The 21,105-nt window shown below is 37.3% G+C and overlaps 1 protein-coding gene across 7 annotated transcripts in view; it reads right to left on the bottom strand.

Annotated features, from left to right (window-relative positions):
• Window positions 1-816: 816 nt before the first annotated feature.
• Window positions 817-21,105, bottom strand: part of CYFIP2 (cytoplasmic FMR1 interacting protein 2) — a 51,362-nt gene continuing 31,073 nt past the window's right edge. For all 7 annotated transcript variants that reach the window (XM_070933846.1, XM_070933843.1, XM_070933848.1 and 4 more), the window contains 9 exons: window positions 20,745-20,832; window positions 19,034-19,177; window positions 17,907-17,997; window positions 15,752-15,882; window positions 11,223-11,295; window positions 10,748-10,842; window positions 2,359-2,597; window positions 1,959-2,106; window positions 817-1,116 (listed from right to left, as the gene is read on the bottom strand). In XM_070933846.1, the coding sequence (XP_070789947.1) occupies window positions 949-1,116; window positions 1,959-2,106; window positions 2,359-2,597; window positions 10,748-10,842; window positions 11,223-11,295; window positions 15,752-15,882; window positions 17,907-17,997; window positions 19,034-19,177; window positions 20,745-20,832 (1,177 nt within the window). In that variant the 3' untranslated portion in view covers window positions 817-948. The remainder of the gene's footprint in view (window positions 1,117-1,958; window positions 2,107-2,358; window positions 2,598-10,747; window positions 10,843-11,222; window positions 11,296-15,751; window positions 15,883-17,906; window positions 17,998-19,033; window positions 19,178-20,744; window positions 20,833-21,105) is intronic.

The following is a 21,105-nucleotide window of genomic DNA, read 5'->3' on the forward strand; positions in this document are numbered from 1 at the left end:
GAATACAGAAATGTAACAACCTCATTCTTTTACTAAAAGCATTCCAAAGAGAAAAAAATGTTGAGCTCAAAAGATGAACCCCGTTTCCAATCAACCTTCAAAGAAGACGTGGCCTGCTAACTTCACTAAGGGCTGAGGCCATTACAATGTGTATCACATATAGACAATGACTGTCTGTAATTCTAACAGTAAGAAACAAATATTAGCTCAGATGTATTCATGTCAAGAAAGAGATTGAAAAGAAAGCATTACTTTGTTTTCCCTTCTCCATAGCATTGTCAGTCAACGCAAAAACTGAGAAAATTTGTTTGTTAAAATTCCACTGTAAACTAATTCCAAATTTGGCTTAGCAAAGTAATTCTAGAAGGCGAGATAACAATTATAGCAAAAACCTGTTAATTTCAAGTAAACAATTATATGCTATTCTAAAACAATAGGATGCTTTTTCTGTATCACCTACAGGGGGAGAAACCTCATTATTTCAAAATGTTTAAGCACTTATATCACAAAACCAAGTTATCAAGGAAAACTATTCAGTGTGCACCAAGTGGAAGACTTGCAACATTTTGAAATGTGGGCTTCTTTAACTGGAATCTCAAAAACAATGACCATTTAAAGACTGCAGATTTTTGTGCTTGATCAGATGATTATGGGTTGTCATGAAAATAAAGGAAACCCCAGGAGGAAAAAAAAAAAAAAACACTTTCTGCTTCTTCTCACCACAGTTTCAACACTATAGTTAAAGCCAGCCAGAAAGATATAGAAGAACATGCATTCAAATGAGTCTTCTAGGAAATGCATCTTTGTGTACTGGATCCATCCATGTCTGTTTTGTTGCGGGACCTGTGTTTGCAGCTGTTTGGCTTCCAACAGCTGAAGTCCAACCTTTCTTGCCAATATCCAATGGAAAGACACAAATCTTCACACTGTATTTCCAAGGCTGAAAATTTAACATGTTGTGGCCAAGGACTGATGGATGGGGGGCTGGAAGCAGCGCACATGCTCAACTGTTGAACTGTCTGTTTCCACCGATTTCATGTATTTGTTCAGGATGGCAAAAATCTCATTGTTCAGAATTTGGTACTTCCTGATCCTGTCAGCCATTTTCTTAAGTGGCTGGAGATTAAAACAAAAACAGGGAATAAGGAAACATCAACACCATCTCTATTATTTTTATAGCCATCCTGTTGTCAAAAAAGTCAGCAAGACTACTGGATAAACATCTAGAATAGTTCTCTCCTATCTCTAAATGGAAAAAAAAAATGTTTCCAACTCCCCTATTTCTTACGCATCATAAATATAACATTTCTTTACATGCTTCCACAAAGGTGCTGGAAAATAACTCATTTGCCTTACATTTTTATTAAATTTATGGAGAAGTGTCTCTGTATTTGTTAAATTATAGACTTCTTTAAGTCCATCTTTTCCTCTTTTTCTTTCCCTCACTACCAGAGAGCCAAAAGTACACAACTGTTTGCTAATAAAGGTCAGAGGACCCTGAATTTATTATATGTATATACAAAGCACTCACAATAGACCTCACCCTGTTCAGTTGGGAAGAGTTATTTACTGTTCTCCCACATAAAAATGCAAAATCCCCGAAATACAGGTTGTGCTAATCTGATAGATAATTGTCTGCTCTCTTTAGAATAAAAAAGACAATTTCAGAAGAAATTCCATGGCTTTGTGGTAAAGCACATGTTTTGCATGAAGAATGTCAAAGGTTCAGAAATTTGGATCATCATGGCCGGAAAGTCATCTCATTGAAACAGATTCAGTGCAATGCAAAAGGTTTGAAGTTTGACATAAAACCATTTTCAAGTTTCCACCTGGGATATGTAAAAAATCTGTTTAAACTCTGGGGAACCACCAATGTTCAATGTATAGAATGTACAGTCAGCTAGTAGAACAAACCCTACACATGGCCAACAGGTCCGTGTGTTCCCTCTCAAACTTACCACATTCTTTATGATTTCATCCTTCCCATCCTGTCTTTGCACTTTTAACAGATGATAGCAGAAGTCAAAAAGGTCAAAACGACGCTGTTGCCCCAGAAGAACTATGACTGAGCAACCAGCCCAGTTTAAGCCATCTCCAAAGCACTGTCTAGAATAAAAAGGAATGGGGAAGACATTATTTGGAAATGACAGAAATATTTAGATATCTTCTCACTTGATTCTATGAAGAAATAATATATTCTGAGAAGTTCATACAAAAAAAAGACAGCCCTGTGGCCTTTATTCAGGACTAGCCTCAAGGATATGGAATCCAGTCACTAGTAAAGTATCCATACGATTTACATGTCATAAAATCTCAGCTCTTTGCAAAATGGATATAGCTTCAACGCAGGCTACTCACTCAGCAGTGAATTCATTTGTTCCAACTGGAATGCAGTACACAAATTGCATGGCACTCCAGAGCCGGTGAAATTCAACACATTCATCAACATGCATGACGCCGTTTGTTGGGGGAGGCCCACGCCAGATGGGATCTTGGAGGTAGCTACGAATGCGGGTCAGGATAACTTCAAACATGGACAGCCCACAGCACAATCTCTCCTTGGTCAGCAAGTCTCCTTCACGGGCTATGGCTATTTGCTGATGAGGAAAAAAAGCTCTATTATGAGATATTAATTTCTCCAAGAATTTCTAGATTGATCTCCCCACCCGGCCCTCCAGGAAAGTTTGGAACCTGTTAAAATGTTAAAGAAAGGACTTAGCCTGCTTAGATTTAATTAAAATCTAGTAAAGTTTTGCCTGAGAACACTGAGCTGCTTTGTTGTTTAGTTTAAGGAAGTTGCTTTCTAATATACCTTTGTATATTTTATCTAAATATTTATTACTTTACTGGTATTCTTTCAATGAAATGACATTTTGGAAAGAACCAAAATTTGCTTCTGTATTAGGATTTTTTTAAAAAAATTATTTTCTGCACAATGTATTTTTCCTGCAAACTGCATTTCTGACAGTGAAATATATGTCTTCAATAATGTTTTCTTACTGTAGTGAATATTTAACTCTATGAAGTGTAATTTGCATAAAACCATGTATTTTATATGTGCATTTATTAATTATGTTAACAGTACCTGCTTATTCTACATTATTAATTCAGCTCTGCATGCCTTTGTGAATTTGCATTTCCTGTTTTAGATGATCTTACATACCCGATTACATGCTTAAATTTAATATTGATAATCTGTAATGCAAAATTCATGAGAAACTTAAAATGTGACAGATAATAAAGAGAGCCTAGGGGGAAAAAACGTCACTCTTCTGTTAATTTTCCATTGTATATTTTAGTTATGATTGCAAGAAAATAAGAATTTTTGAAGTAAGAAAAACATTTTTCTCTGCTTTGAAAATTGAAAAGTCAATTTTATAGGAAAATATTTCTTCTTCCACCCAATTTTGTAGAACTCAGAAGCAATAGTAAAATATAGTCAAAAAATAATTTTTTACAGTATCAATAATTTAATATTTTTGGAACTCTAAAAAGCATGAATCATTTGCATGCAGAAATGAATGAGGGATATATACATATACTATTGTCTAGAGAACTGCATTTGTCAATTTTCTACACTTTCATTTGAAAGACAGCAACACAATGAAAATACAGATATGCAGCATAGAAATGGGCGGCAGGATGGCAGAATGAAATGGATTAGCACAGTGAATAACTAAAGGTATTTCAGCCATCACATAGCTATGCCATTTCAGTCCTTTAATAATGCAGTAGCAACCACAAGAGAGAACAGCTGGATGGACTTTATCTATTTGCTTCACAAAAATGCTAAGGCACCTTCATTAGTACATGCTGAGTTACCTTAGTACATGTTGAGTTGTTTATCTTTTAGGTTCAATAAACTGCTATTAAGGTAGGAGTTACCCATTACTTCTAGTTGAACTCTAAAGTGGAACATCTAGCATGCATATTGATAATAATGAACCAATCCATTTTTAAACCATTAGGCACTGAAAGCTAAAAGATGATATAGAAAACTATGACTATACTTTACCAAGGAGTAAATATTTGCAAATCAGTCCATATTATATTTAAACATTGGGAATCCCTGAAAATAATTTTCAGTCTATACATCTGCTACTTCTATGCAAGTTGAAGATTCTTATATTGAAAACTTACACTGATTTCCTCTCAGGTAATTTCTCACTAAACTCAGTGGGAATTATAGGATTGGGAATCAAATATGGGTTTGGGAACAGAATGCAACAGTTGCATTCTTACTGATTTATTCAAATCAGATTTTGAGTAAGAGATCATTTCTAGATATGACATTTTTTAACATACAAGTCTTTAAAATTAACAAAAGTGGAATGTCCTTTGAATATTGACACATTAGTGGCTGGAACTTACTTTATTTTTTTTGTAAATAAATGTCAGCGGGGGCAATTGGAAAAAAAAATAACAAGATTTCCTGGAGTAATCTGATGTTTAATGGCTGGACTACTAAAATATACAGAACTCTACCTGGGTATGGTTTTGAAGACAACTCTTCAAAAGACAACCGAGAAGCCACAGTAGGTCCAAAACACAGATCCCTAGTGGCCAACAGGCATAAGCACAGTTAGCAGTGCCACACCAATATTTACGTCACTGCATTGGTTATCAACAGCTTTCCAAGTCCAATTCAAAGTGCTGGAGATTACATATAAAACCCTACAAGGCTCATTTTATAGGATCATCTTTTCTGAATATACTGTTCCTGTCCACTTTTATTCAGGCGGGAACTTTAGAATATCTGCCTTATATAAAGTGAGTGAGATGGTGGCCCAGAGGTGATCTTCTCAGTTGTACCTCCACATGAAGGACCCATTTGTCCCCCTTATATTTATGAGGTCTCCAAACAGAAACCAACCAAAGTATGCTGTTCTGTTGTGCACCTGGCTGCTAATAGTGGACATAAGCCCTGTTCTTGATAGGATTATTGTTGCTGTTGCTATTGTGGTTGCTGTTATATTAACCTTTATGGAATATTTTACTTGTGGCATGATTGCTCATACTGAGGTTGGTTTTATCATATTGCATTAGGTGCTATAAACTGTCTTAGAGTCTTCACAGTGGACACCACAGTATATAAATTGTTGTATACATAAATGAACAAATAAGATAACATAAATGACAAAAAAGACTTAAAAGGGAATACAATATTTCAAGGCAAAGCAAGAGAATGAAGTTCTTATCCTTTTAGGAATCTTATTTAAGAAGAGTTTCTTAAAGTTTCTAAATAGATTTGTCTAATTTTTTATACAGATGTTGATTTTTTTCTTTAACATCTTCTTTGTGCCACACAATGAATATACTTATACATTAAAAAAAGGCTACACTGAAAGTTAAGTATATCCTTAATTGACATAAGTATTTCAGTCTCTTCGGCTCCAAGTCTTCTCTAATAATTTTAATGCGGACTATCATCAATTAATATCAATAGCAACACAATCAAAGAGTGATTAGCAAAATCTAAGTTCCTATTTGTTTCATGTAGCAAATCTGAGATTGGAGTTCTACTGTTATCATCTAAAGTATAGAGTCACTTTCGATGGTGAGATAGATGGTATATAAAACAAACAAACAAACAAGAGTCACAGGGACATCCTGAAGGGAAAAAAAAATTAACTTTAGAGAAAATGCAAAGAGATGCAAATCTATATTTGAGACCTTTCCTGAAATTAACAATACAATTAAGGAAAAATATATCTTTTATTGTTTTCTTGAGACAAATCCTTCAGAACTACATTGTTTCACACCTATTCCTCTGGTGTTTTCCATAATAATTATAAAAAATGCTGAGCTACACATGGGTCTCAATTTTGTATATAGTATGTTTGAATATTAAGGAATGCCTATCTGTGCTTCAGAGAAAGGGTATGATGTGGTACAATTCAAATGGAGATATTAATTCAGGAGCTGGGCTGTGAAAAACTCAGTGGGATCCCACAGAAATATGGATAGCTTCTCCATAGACATTAGTATCTGTGGGGTTAGTATTAGTATTACTCAGAAGCAAACAATCCAAGAGCAAGAAGGCCCAAGCCTTTGCTGTGTTAGGAACAATCATCTGAGATCACTGAGAACACATCTCGCTCTGTACTGGTTTATATTTAACGTCTCAGAATGTTCTTACTATGTATACTAAGATGGAAACAATTCAGGTTAATAATGGTAAATGATTTGGGAGTATCTGATTGTATATTAAAATATTGATTAGTGAATAGGACTGCCTGCATGCACTTTCAAGTCAGTTTCTGACTCCTGTTTACTGCCTGGACAAGTTCCTGAACTTTTAGTAACCTTGATTTATTTGAAAAATTAGAAAGGTGTATTAGGAAATCAGCAAACATTAAATTCCAAGATTCAATCAATAGAATATATAATTTGACTTGACTTTCCAAATAGGACAGCTGATTCAGTTTGAATAATTGTATTAGAAGCATCCAAACAGATTTAACTTCAACTGTGAGCATTTGTGTTTTTATGGCATTAATCAATCTGAACTGATTCAGTTTAATTTAAATCATCAGGAGCAATCTGTACATCCATACGATGTATAAGAAGACTGAACAAATTATATATTTAAGGTGTAGTATAAAATCTAAGATGATAATTGGATGAGGAATATTTCTAATTGGAATCTACTATAAGAACTGCTAACAATTGTTAGCAGTTCATGCCGCTCCAGACTAGCTATGAGGATTTAAAGAAGGTTCAAGGCTGAGCAAGCTAGCTTCCTTCATACAGGACTGCTAGTGAAGTTTTAATTTTTTGAAGAAAAAAAATCTAATTTTGGATTTCCCACCATGTCATATCTAGGTTGGCTCTAAATTAAATGTTTTATTAAATGTTCTCGTGTGCCACAGACCGCAGCTGATACAGGCTTACAAATCTCTCACTGCAATCAACAGGAGCAATGGATGTCATTTTATCTGGAACTGCTGTTATAGGACAACTGATCAACTAAGACTTGGGTATATGGATGTCAGACAAAGAGCAAAGCATTACATACAGAGAAGCCCCCAAGCATAGAAACAGCACCTTCCGGACTGGTCTCCACCATCTGTGTATAGACAGCAACTACCAGCATGATATCTTGGGATTCTGAGAGTTACTGCCTTCACACATTGGAAACGTTGGAAAAGGCAAACACGGGTGAATATTTGTCACAAACTTCCTTGTATTGCTTCATTAGTCCTCCACAAGGATCAGTTCAAAATGGGCCCAAGAAATGAATTTATATTTAAATGTTGTGATCCAGAACAAATGTTAGAATACTTGGAGCCATAAGACAGATATGTAGCCTGTGCTATACAGGCATTCTGTCTTTTTTTAATTAAGTGTGAGCATCTCAGTGGTTTTTGAAGTCATAATAATAAAAAGGAAAAAAGAAACCTAGTATATCTGATAGCTTCAAGGCCCAGCCCTCTATTAAAAAGAACCACAAGCAAAGAGCAGATATGTAGCAAAAAAGGGCTTTGCCAAGCACAAAGATTAAGTAACTCATGCAAGTGAGCCAAGCCACAGAATATAAAAGCATAAAGAAAACCCAACATTTCTGGAATTGCAACCAGTCCAGACTGGCCATTATAAATATGTATTCAAAAATGTAGCATGTCTGTCTATGCCTGTGTAATGTATGCTTGAAAGGGAGACAAGTAATCAAATGTCAAAATATGTGTTATCATCAGAGAGATAGGATTGATTTCAGGTTCTTGTGAAGGGTACACTAAGAAAGTGAATCAAGAAAATGTCTTGATATAGGATCATATCCCCCTCTTTACCTTTTCCTCCTCCTGATAGTTGGGATAAGGGTTTAACTCCAAACAGGATTCAATGGCTATGTTTTGGGGCACATATGGACCAATGACAGTGGTGTAAAAGTTTAATCAAACACCATTCCTAAACAATCTAATAAAAATTGTAGAACGTTTAAAGTCACATTTGTAATGACAGTCTACAAGTGGTAAAATGTGAATCCTCATGCCTCTCTTTGGTGCAAAAAGGAAGAAGAGCAGGGGATGAGAAGGCAAATTGAAGAATCTACTTGGGTTTACGTAATACCAAATCTTCTGAAATGCTATGTTCACCCATCTCAGGGCTGAAGTTTGGAAGGGAGAACCAACTATGCTTGGACAAGGCACAGTCGTGGAACACATGGTTATCTCCATCTCTTTATTACAGAGACTTTCTATTGCCAATAGTGAAGCCTGGGTCAAGAATAGGCAACAGTCTTTGGTTCAAAAGGGTGGGGTAGAAAAATCTAGAATTTATACTCAACGGTAAGATAAATGCATATGAACCCTGTGATCTGCAGTAAGCAAATCGGCTGGTTATACATGATTTCTCTTTGATTGACTGATTATGTGCCATCAAGTCATTTTCGACTCCTAGTGATTCCATGGATTTTTTTTTTCTACATGACAATTTCTCCACCATCTGTAATAAAGCACATTATCACGTTCTGTGAAACTTTTGCTCTATGGGCTGTTACTAAAATAGAGTTGCTCTTAGAAGTCAAATATTTCCAAATAAATAAATAAATAAATCCCCATGTGCTTGGTTGCCATTTTATATTTTGTATTTATAAATTGTATTGCTTATTGTTTTTATTTGATTTATTATTTTTAATGCTGTCACACTGGATGAGTGGGATGGCATTATATATCTAATAAATAAACAAATAAATGTGGCCAAGGCAATGTTAACCACAAACCAAGTCAAAGCATGAAATAGTTCTAGAAACTCAAATGTACTCCATCGGGAGTATTTATTTTTAATTATTTTAAGCACTCAGGGAATTATTTCATAGTCATTAAGATGACAGTGATGTGCTGTTGTTATCTCTTAGACTACTGTAATTCACACGTGGCTGCCCTTAAAGTGAACCAGAATTGCAGCTGGCACAGAATACAGCCACCTTCTTGTGTGATGCTAGCTGGTTCCTTACTTTATGGAGTACTAATAGTTGAAATGTCTTTGAATATTAGTAGCTCGGATTGGTAGTTATGTTGTTGGTTTGAGCACCAAGTTTGGCAATTTGGTTGTAAACATTTCGTCCCCATTCGAATGGGGACGAAACATTTGCAACCAAATTGCCAAGCTCGGAGCTCATACCAACAAGTTCTAATAGTTGCCAGTGGGTTTCTGGTCTTAATTCAGTGTGATGGTCATTACCTATAAAACCCTACACATAACCTGAGCTTTGTTATCTTTGGGACACTCTTCTCCAAGCAGAATCTGCGTGCCTTACATAGTGCAGCCAGGAAAAGATGCTGCGGGTATCCATTCCCAGAGAGACTGAGGCTAGCAATGCTCCAAAAATGCCACTGTCAGTCTCAGGCCTCAGTTTGGACAAGCATGTCCCCAGAACTTAGGTTAGCTCCTGTTCTTTTATCCTTTAAGACAGTAGTTCGCAACCTGTGTCTGCGGACCTATGGTAGGGCCAGGATGTCGTCACAGGGGGCCTGCGAAGCCTTGAAGAAATGTTATGATTTAAACATTGAGTTAAGACTTGGGGGTCCTTGGACACAAAAGGTATCTAAAGGGGGTTTGTGGTAAAGAAAAGGTTGAGAACCACTGTTTTAACAAGCAGTCAAAAAATCTTCGTACAGAGGGCATTCAGTGAAGAAATTTTAAAACAAGGACATCATCAGATACAGTAGCTTTCACTTGTCGACTTCTTGTTCAGTGGTTATGAAAGCACTGAAAAAAAGATTTACGATCAGTTTTTGAACTTGCAGCTGTCACAGCATTCCTATGTAAAGTAAAACACCAAGTGCCAATTTTTGTTTTGGGCATTTGGCAATTGGCACACATTTATGATGACTGCAGTATCCCACTGTGAAGTGATTGCCATTTGCAACTTTCACAGCAGGTTTCTGACAAACTCAATGGGGAAACTGACAGTCAATCGTGATCATATATGATACTGCACATAACCACCACACAGCATTAACTTCAGAGCTGCAGCCAGAACTGATGTTGTAAGGTAGCAAGGTCATGTGGTGTTTTACTTTACAACCATGTCACTTAGTGACGGAGTTGCTAGTCTCAATTGTGACCTGTAACTTACGACTGCCTGTATTGAGTTTATCACTGGACACTTCAATGTGTGAATATTGTTAGATGTCTAGAATGAGTGGGCAGTTTATACAAATTTGCAAACAGGTACATAATTAGATTGCACAATTAATGTGTTATCTGCAAGCTGCATATTATAACAGAGTGTCAGTGAAGATATGGAAAACTTGCCAGAGAAGTACTGTAATGGATAGCCTGGTCTTATTCTTTCCCATGACAGAACCAAGAGAAAAAAATTGGAGCCAGGGATGTAGGATACAGTAGGAGTCCATGGCTATTTTGAAACTTCAGGGTCCACTTAGAAGAGACAAGAGAATGCCTTGCCTGATAATCATGTGAACAACAATAACAACAACAACAAAAAATCAAATAATTCAGATTCAGGACAATAATGACAAACTGATTGTCTCTGAAGCAGAGGGTGATTATGGGGGAGACACAACTTCATAAGAACTATACTGAATTTCACCAATTTTGCTCAGTCACAAGTAATGTTTCTATCAATATTCTGGGATATACAATTGAAATCCAGGCAACAAAAATAGAAAGGCTTCTTGAGATCCAGGATGTTTGAGGGATGAGGGATGGGGGAGGAAGAATCAGGGCTGGGTGACGTGTTGTGTCACCCAGTCAATATGGGTTTCAATGTCATCCTTACCTGAGGAGTTCCCAGCCTCTCTATTAAGGGAACCAGGTGAAGTGGGGCATATTTGGCTTCGAGACGCTTCATGCGTACCTCCAAGCGTTCTCCTTCTGTTAAGCGAGCAGCAAACAGTGAAATGAGAAAGCAAAAAGAAAAAAAAACTAGCATTTCAGAGTCATCTCCCAACCATTATCCAACTCTGGGACAAGTATGACATAAAACCGTGGAAATGAATTGTGAAGAAGGGTCTCTACTTACAACTGTGACACCAAATACACTTGTAAGAGGATTTTGTTTTTAACGCAAACATCTTGCTTTGCTTACAGGGTGCCCTTTCTTGTGGATTGGCCAATAGGGTCCCTAGTCAAATGAAGGCAATGAATAGCTAACTACATCTAAGATTCTTTGAAAGCTGAAATTTCTGTAACTTCGTAGCTACTACATAGCTAGGGAATAATGACTGATTTCTGTGCATCTCTTCACTCCTTACCTTTGATGTAGACCCTGGGCAAAATATTTTGGAAGGGAGCAGCATGCAGCAAATCACACACTTCTTCCTGGGACTGAGGCAGGAGGAAGAAAAATAAAAGGTGTTAAAAACTACCTAAGAACTGACTGTTTAGCTGTCAACCAAACCGGGAAGGGCATAGTGATCCATTTGCTTTCAGAAGGCTATTCAATTCTAGCTCAAAATCCAGGACAACGGACACATAACGTGTGTCAAAAATAAGTTTATAATAAATATAATCTTGTTTTTTTTTTGTAAAATTCAGGACTTCTGCTTTGTTTACGTCTTCTGATTCAGCAGTAGGATTTCTTAACCCCTGCTGCAAAATGGTGTGCTTTCCATAAGACTGTAATAAGGACTGCTGTTAATTAGCCACGCTCCTCCTCCTTTGGGTGATCTGAAGTTGTTAGGCACTGCCAAGGATTGTGAGGGTCTGTGTTGATGTATCTTGAATGGTTACATTATTCCACATAGGTGTATCCACATGTAGGCTGCTAACAGACATACTTAATTGATTTCTCCACTCACAATTGCTTTTTCTAAAATCAGCCTTAAGAATTCTCTGAATGATTTATTTAAATATGAACTATAAAGGCACCCTGAAAATTTCATTCAGTTTCAATGACAAAGCATGTAGTGCATCTTGCACTAACAGGAAAAAAAAAAAAACCACTCCAGAATGTACCAGACTTTCAGGTTTTCTACCAGGCTGTGACTTTAATTGTGATACTGGTACTGAGTATCCCCATTACAAAAACTTACAGTGTGTAAGTTACAGTGCATTATGTGTGACAGACACTACTTGCATTTAAGCCAGTAAATTCAAACAATAAGCCGGAGCCGAGGTTTATGAGAAAATGTGTTTACATTATATTGTAACCTCTTTTGACAAGGCTTTATCTTGAAAAGCACTATGACAATATTATAAATTAAATTAATATAGTGCGGTTGTTAATTTGCCTTTTAAAGAAAAAAAAATGAAAACCTGGTCATTTTTGGCTATGTTAATTATAGGTGTGCATCAACAAAGACTCAACATTTGGTAAACTGAAAAAGAAACCCAAGATGGAAAGTAGCAAGGGCATAGCTAAAGCTAACTTTTTCACAGAGCCTTCCTTGACCACTGATGGCAGTGGAACAATGATCAATCCGATAGACGTACAGTCCAAGTTTGGAGGTTGGAAAGGCTGATCTAACACCTAGACACAGAGTAGTCAACTGCCTTGGAATAGTGTTGCAAGTCACTTTGTAACGTCTAATAGAAATGTTAGCAGCCTATGGGCCCCGTGAAGCTGCAGCTTGAACTCCAGTAGTGTGTTTCTAAAATTCAATAGCAAATCTCCAAATTATATGGGGTGGTGGTGGTCTTCACAAGTAAGTAATAATATAGTATAGTATAATCTATAATATAATCTATAATACAATATAATTATATTATTGTTATGTATAGATATATAATTACTTACTTGTGAACACATAAATACACACACACATACCAAGTCTCAGTATCTGTTTTATTGAAGAAAAAGCCCAAAAATATTTTAAAAGGGGTCTGAGAATTCTGGTACTGCCCACTCTGATGTCCTCATAAAATGACTCCTTGGCATCATTTATCAGAGGCTGACTTCCCGAGTGTCTTCTTTTTTTAACCAACTTCATTTGGAATCAATTAGTAGTAAATAAGAAATCCAAACTACAGGAAGCAGAAGATGAACCGGACTGGGGGCTAAAGTTGACCCAACACAAGATCTTCTATGTTGGGCATTTTAGTTGTTACTGTGTTTTTCACCTGAAAGCAGTATGAGAGCCATATGACATTTGGTTCAAGACTGTGCTTACAGGAAAGGAAGACTTATCTGATACCTAGTGAGGAAAAAAAATAGGATGGCACAGAGGAAGTCTGCTCATACAGATGTAGGCGAGGAACTGCTCTTACTTTCAAAATCATGGGAGATCTTGATTGGCCTTCAGGCTCTAAGTATACAGTGAACAATACAGCTGTTCTATCCATCTATATACGTTCAAACCTAAGTTTCATGGAATTCGAAGAGGCTTCAGCTTTTTGCTGTGATATTTCCTGTGAATTTTAATTCGCTGCATGTTTCTTGGTATGGATGGACCACTCTAAAAAGAGACTCTGTGATGTATGTTGCCTACTTTCCTGGGAATATAGCCCACTGATCTCAGGTCAAACTTATTTCCAAGTAGCCATACTTAGAACTGAGCTGGAAGAGGCTGAGAGAGGAACCACAAAATGAGAAGAAATTTAAAAACACATACAGAGATCGAGAATTAATCTAAACTGCAGACACACAAAGAGGCAAGACCTCGGAAGCAGGAATGTTGGCGGAGACTTGAGTAATGATTGCAGCAAATTCTGCATGACTCTACATGGCGGTATAGCAACAAAGTAAGCCATGATAGCTGCATGCAAGGAGGCAAGACACTGCAAAAGGAGGTGGTTTTTTGATACACCCTTGTGTGAAGATGCATTTGGAACGTTGTTGATCAATTCTCTAATTCCCAGCCACACTTTATATGGACCAAAACATGAGCACTGGTCCCTTATCCAAGCCTCAGTGATTTACAGAATGTAATAATTTTATGTGCATTTTTGTAGGGGAGTCTAAAGGAGTTGTTACTTATGGTAATATCTTATGGTAAGCAATATATCATATAATTAGATATCACTGTTTCCTATTTTATAAAAAAGGCCATAGAGGGACTTGGGATGTCGGATTTTATTCTTTGGAAAGCCAACATAGAGGGGAGGTTTTAGCTGCTGGATGCAGAACCCCAGCTAATCTTTTTATGTGAGAAAAAACTCTGCACACTGTAGAAGTTTTATATAATCAGGCCCTGTCTTCTCCTACAGTCTTGGGACCATCAGTCAAATACAGTCACTTATACCCAGATTTGCTCCATCCTCTAAAGGAGAGGGGGCAGATTACCATTTTAATGCCAGAAGACAGTTTTCTTCATGCTTAGGAGGCAAGGAAAGGTGCACAGTTTTTTAAAAAAACTTTAAAACAACTTTAGAAACATCCTAAACTCCTACTTCACGATACGTTGGTACATTTATAGATTATTTTTCTCTCAGAAAAGAACAGCAGAAAAGTAAACCTATATCAAAATATTCTCTTTAAGTCATCAGCAAGAGACAGGTCTCAATCAAGAAACATTCATAAATAATACAATGTACTCAGTAAAATATATTCTGCATGCACTATGCTTATTTTTGTGATCATAAAAAGCTGAGGGAAATTAGGTACTTTAGTTATGGGTACAATAAATAAGGTTTTTTTCTTCCAGGGGGATTTTTCTTGGCATATGATTCAGAATGCTTACCTCCATTCCACCTTTGGCAATCTGCAAATTATTGGCACTACAGCATTGTCACAATAAACAACGTGCTATTATTAAGCAATTAAAAAAACAAACATGTCCAATAAAAGGGAGAACCTATTGTGAGCTTTCAAGAATAGTTTAAATACTATGCAAATTAGAAGGATTGTCCCAGTAACAAGGGGAATAGGCATAACTTCTTGAAACCATGACATCTTTAAAATTGGTAAATATGTTTTTCCTCTTAATGGAAGAGAAACATCAGAGTTATAAACTGGTACGGGGTAGGCAATCTGTGGCAATCCAGAACTTGCTGAACTACAACTCAGAACATCCCTAAGCTATATAGCAAATCATGACAGATGCCAGGAATTGTAATTCAGCAACCGGAGTAGTATGGTTTGTCTATTCCTTAATTGGTTATTAAGGTTTATTCTGACAGAATATATATCAGTTTTTTTCATTTGGAGCTGGATGCTATCCCAGGTATGTAGGAAGCAATATTGGATGCTAACTTGATGAGTCAAGTTGTCTTTACAGATATTAAGAACAATTTTATGCAAAATTAACCACATGCACTGCAACTGCTGCCACACCTGAAGTGGGATTGATAGCCAAGGACTATCAATCATTTCAAAATTGAAGCACATAAGAAGCACATATATCATGTTACCAAGGTGCATGTGTCATTTTGATACTATTGTGGTTTGTTAGAGATGCAGCTGATCACAATCTGCAATGAAGCCTGAAGACAGCTGCATTTTTTTAAAATAAAAAAAATGGAAAAGCATAAATAAAATCAGGTCATTGGTATTGTGCTTAGGCACTTACTGGTGCATTTGCTGGTATATGGACAAGTACTTCATTCTGCCAGGCTTTTGGCAAGCCACTGAAGAGTACTGTGACAAGTAATAGCAAGCTGTAGCATCCTTTTCAATCCTGACTGTGTGGGCTTTAGCTCACTGAATATCTCAGCAGCATGGCCATTGCTACTGTAAATTCGCTGTGCAGGACTGGGAATGTAGGAGTTCCTGAACTAAGAAGTTCTATAGACCACAGCTAAGTTGACATCTAATTGAACACAGATAGCTCATTTGTTTGTTCCTTTGTTTCATGTATAATGACTTAAGCCCAATTATTTCCCCAAATAATTCATTTTAACTCACCAGGGCCTGCTCTATGAGAAGGCAGAAAAGAATGGCATTACCCACTTCCCTCAGACTTTGGAATACATCAGTCTTTAGTTCTGCATATTCAATTATGTCCTTCAGCTGGTGATGGAAAAACTCCAGGATTCCTGAGGAAAAGCAAGATATAAATAAAAGACCCAAAGGTGCTTTTTCAAAAGGCATCTGGACTTTCCTAGTTTGTCCTTGAAAATGTTTCACTTCTCATCCAAGAAGCTTATTCAGTTCTGACCGAATGGTGACGAATGAAAGGATTTATATTCTTTGCAGTCATCTGGTTGTTAGCACTCTGAAGGTTGGTCGTTAGCTCTCTGAGAACCATGGAGGCCACTTGGGGTTTTATCTAGGCCATTGGTAGGGTGCTCCTGGTTCGGTCTGGTTCTATAGAACCGGTACTAAAACCGGTGGGAGGCTCCGCCCACCCGCCACGATGTCATCATGGGTGATCTTGTGCATGCGCAGAAGCTTCTGAGCATGCGCAGAAGCATATGTTCCCACTGCGAACCAGTAGTAAAGGTAAGTGGAACCCACCCCTGATTTAGGCCCACCTCATAGGATCTGCCAGGTGTAAGTTCCTAGCAGAAGGATCTGAATCATGACCTCTCTGAAGCATATAAAATGCAGTGTGCAGATATAACTGGGAAGAGCTGGTGCCTCAAGATTTTGTTAATGGATAATAAAATTAAAACAATGTGGGTAAGCAGCAGAAACTCTTCACTAAGAAACCAAGGCACAGGTACAGGATGGGGATTCTTAGCTTGGTGACAGAACTGTAAAAAAGATCTTGTAATAGCAGCTGATTGCAAACAGTGTGGTGTGGCTGCAAAAAAAGACAAAGGCAATTTTTAGACTGCATCAAAAGAAAAAAAATATGTTCCAAATCATGGGAAGTAACTGTTCCACTTTCTTCTGCTTTGTTCAGATTCAATTTTAAATACATTTTAAACGTATCCCATTCTAAGAATAATATTTTAAGGATTCAAAATACCTGGAATGGGTTTACAGTAGGACAAAGAAGACAATCAGGGGATTGGAAATTAAGTTTTATGAGAACAAATTGTAGGACCTGTGAAAATTTAGCTTTGCCAAAGGATTGGAGTGGATGGACTATTACATCACCCTTCAAATACTTGAAAGGATGACATGTTGCGGAAGTTCAAAAGTTTCATTCTGGTGTGCAGGAAGAATAGTGGTTTACTTTTTTTTTTTTTTTTAATTTGATTTATATGCCTCCCTTCTCCGGAGACTCAGGGCGGCTTACAATGTGCTCAGCAATAGCCTTCATACTTTTGTATATTTATACAAAGTCAGCTTATTGCCCCCACAACTGGGTCCTCAATTTACCTACCTTAGAAAGGATGGAAGGCTGAGTCAACCTTGAGCCTGGCGAGATTCGAACTTGCAGTAATTGCAGGCAGCTGGTCTTAATAACCAGCTTAATAACAGGGTGCCTTAGACCACTGTACTACCAAGGCTCTCAAAACATACTTTACTTTACTCAAAACATACTCTAACATTTAATGTTAGGAAAAATTATTCCCAATAGGAAGTTTGTCAGTGGAACTAACAGCCCAGGTAAGTTATTGGCATATCTGGGATGCCTTAATTTGGATTCTTGCACGGGGCTCAACTCTTTGTTTCTACAGTGATTCTTATACAGTAATTAGGTTGTTTCTAGAACTCTCAATTAGTTGCTAAATTAAACCTCTGTAATCTTAATCCTTAGTATATAATTTTATTGTGTCTAAAGCACAAATTGAGATCAGAAAAAATTGCTGCACACATGCAGATAAAATGAAATGGATAGTACAATGAAAAATTTAAAATAGTATAATTCAAAATAAGTCATGCTCATGATTTTGGGCAAAGGACAGGATCACCCAAATGTGATAAATAAGAATTAACAGAATAACAGCGTTGGAAGGGACCTTGGAGGTATTTTAGTCCAACCCCTTGCTCAAGCAGGAAACCCTATACGATTTCACACAAATGGTTGTCCAATCTCTTCTTAAAAATCTCCAGTGTTGGAGCACCTAGAACTTCTGGAAGCAAGCCAGTCCAATGATTAATTGTTCTCACTGTTAGGAAATTTCTCCTTAGTATTATGCAGATTTACTAATCCCACAGTACTAACCTGGAGATCCATACTCATGCCTTGGCAGGCGGCAGATCTTCGGCATCACCTCTATCAAGGTCTTCACATACTGAAGGATGGTTCCTTGCAGCTATCAGAAGCAATTGGGGATGAAGGTCAGCTCTGGGAAGTAGACTCAACATTCAAAGCATCTGCTGTTTTACAAAGTGGCCTGCAGCTGCAAATCTTGGCTCCCTTCAGCCAATTTATGCAGTTGCAAGTAATCTTGATCCTATCTCACTCAGTTCAGACAAGAAGGAAGCTTTAAATATAATGGTTTATTAAACAGAAGTAAACAAATGTAACAATGCCAGAAACGTCTTCTGAGCTCAATAGTTTGTAGGAAGAAGCTGAGGCTTCAGAAGTTCCAAAACCCAAAGGGAAACATTTGCTAAATAAAAACAGATTATTGAAACTGGCAACTGGATGTGCAAATTTCTGGGTCTTTTGAAACTCCTCATAGTGTTTTTGAGCTGGGATCCAAACAAGTACTTTTAAATCACTTTTAAGTTGGCTACAATACTTAAATATATCCAAATAGCTGTTTAAAAATACTTTTCTTTGAAAACACAAGAATAAGAAAAATAAGAAAACAATTTTAAAAATTTACACTAATAGTAACCCTACTTTAAAAAACCCAAGCAGACTTTTTATATTTTTATATTTCAGTGCAAAAAAAAGTATTTTTTTTTCTTTTTTCCTTTTGCTACCAAGAAATCTCTATATCTTATGTTGACCTGATAATTTTGGTATATGGATTTCTGAACACAGGTTTATCATACCATGAGAGCTCTATTTCTGCCAGAATAATTACAGATTTATAGCAGAATTACTGGCAGATGTGAAAAGCTTCCTCAAATCCTGTGCAGAAACCACGTCTGGAAAATTAATTAAAATCTGCCTTTCAATCTTGGAGCTATATTGAATCAACGAATCAACTTCTATTTATACAACATGAATTTTCCTTCCTCTCTTCCCCAGATCCACTTCCGATCCTTCTCAAATCTTTGTCAGAACATCAGTTAAATTTCTAGAGCAGATTTTGGGGAACTACAAGGAACTTTAGGAGGAAGAAGAGAAGAAGAAAGAAGAGGACTAAAACCGGTGGGTTTATTTATCCCCATTACCAGGCTTTTGACAATCTTCAGCAATTCTTCCATCACAACAGCAATCCCTTGGTATCCAAGGAGTCGGCAGATTGTCTTGAAATGGGGAGGTCCCACAAAGTTTCGGTAAGAGCTATAAATGTGGCTGTATGCAATGTTGAGTGGCTGAGAATAAGAGGAGCAAAACATTTATTTAATAGGACAAGTCACATATTATGGTTAGAGCAAGGACAATATGTTGATAACCACCAGACAATGATTGATATTTTATTGTTTCTCCCCTTTTAATATCCAAACAATTTGGCTCAGATTCTTTTTCTCTTTTAGCCATGGCATTTCAAACAGCTACTAAACAACAATGCATTGATTCATAAGATTTCTTTAAAGATAATCTAAAGCCATGGAAAGATAATTTAGCAATGTAGGGTAGTAGCTGTAGTACTAGCCCTGCAGTCTGGGCAGGGGTGGGATTCTACCAGTTCGGACCGGTTCGGATTAACCGGTAGCTCCGACGATCAGCTGGGCCCACTCGCCAGCCTGCCCCTGCACTTTACCTATCTTTATTTCCTTTGTTTGAAGCCCAGCTGATCGGCACGGCAGAGCGGATTGCCGCGCCTCAGCTGTTTTACTCACCGGGGCTGCAATAGAAGGTAAGTTTTAGAGCTGAATTGAAACGCACTGTGCAAAGCATGCGTGAAGCGAACTGGTTGTTACACCAGTTGAATCTCACCACTGAGTCTGAGCTTTGTTGATACTGCTATATTTTCTGATGCCAAAAGAACAGTTTAGAGCAGGGGTCTCCAACCTTGGCAACTTTAAGACTTGTGGAATTCAACTCCCAAAGTTGAATTCTGGGAGTTGAAGTCCACAAGTCTTAAAGTTGCCAAGGTTGGAGACCCCTGGTTTAGAGTCCATTTTAGAAAGTTGCTGTCTCCAACAGTGAGAGCTGTTCCTAAAAACAGTATGAAAGTTTTTGATGCATAATGTACAATGTCCTCAACTTGCAACCACGATCGAGTCCAAAATTTCCATTGCAAAGCAATGTTAGCTTAAGTGGGTTTTGCCCCATTTTACAAACTTTTTTTTGCCACAGTTGTTAAGTGAATTACCGCTAAATTGTTAAGTTAATAACAGGGTTGTTATGTGAATCTGGCTTTCCCATTAACTTTGCTCGTCAGGTCACAAAAGATGAGTGCATGACCCCTGGGAAACTGCAACTGTCATTCATGCATGCCAGTTGCCAAGCATCCGAATTTTGATCACGTGACCATGGGGATGCTGAAATAGTCATAAGTGTGAAAACTGGTCGTAAGTCATTTTTTCAGTGCTGTTGTAACTTTGAAAGGTTGCTAAATGGATAGTTATATGTTGAGAACTACTTGTATATAACATTGTGGGCTTAAGTATAGTGTGAATCACTGATAGTATGGGGAGGGGGGGGGCGCAACTGACCTCTTAAAACTCCAGAAATGCTCTGATACATAAATAGTGAGTTACAGACATGAACTAGCTTCCTTGTTCACAGTTATTATTTGATACACAATGCTGCACTGTTTCAGATGGTGTAACATGGAAAATGTAAACTCCTTTATTCTGAAGTGATCAAAAAATAGGACTGCATACTATTGATTGTTCCTGCCAAGTATTCTGTAAAATTAAGAGCACAGGAATTTTCAAAAGCCCTCTCAGCTGTATGGAGATCTAAAAACAACAAGCACATTGTTTGACTCACCTTTGAGCCATAAAGATAATATGGCTGAACATTGGCGGGTTTATCTCTCTGGGGTTCTTGGGTGAACGGAATTGCTGTCCGTACAAACCTAATAATTGTAAAATGACACAAAAAAAGGTGTATGTGAGGAGGAGGAGGGCTGCATCAGTCATCCTAAGCCACTTATGACACAAAATAGCCATGTTTCAATTAAACATTGCTTCCTAATTTAACACTGCTTATTTAGATGTATCTTCAAATAATACATCTAACACTTTTGCATCCATGCTAGCAATTACATGAAATTCATTATATAATGCAACCTGGTTTGGACTATAGAATAGAAAGGAGCTACAGAATCCAAACACCTACTCGGTGCTAT

Source organism: Pituophis catenifer, unplaced genomic scaffold (assembly GCF_029215685.1).
Source record: "Pituophis catenifer annectens isolate HBS135680 unplaced genomic scaffold, rPitCat1.0.hap2 SCAF_2, whole genome shotgun sequence".
Classification (NCBI taxonomy): Eukaryota; Metazoa; Chordata; class Lepidosauria; order Squamata; family Colubridae; genus Pituophis; species Pituophis catenifer.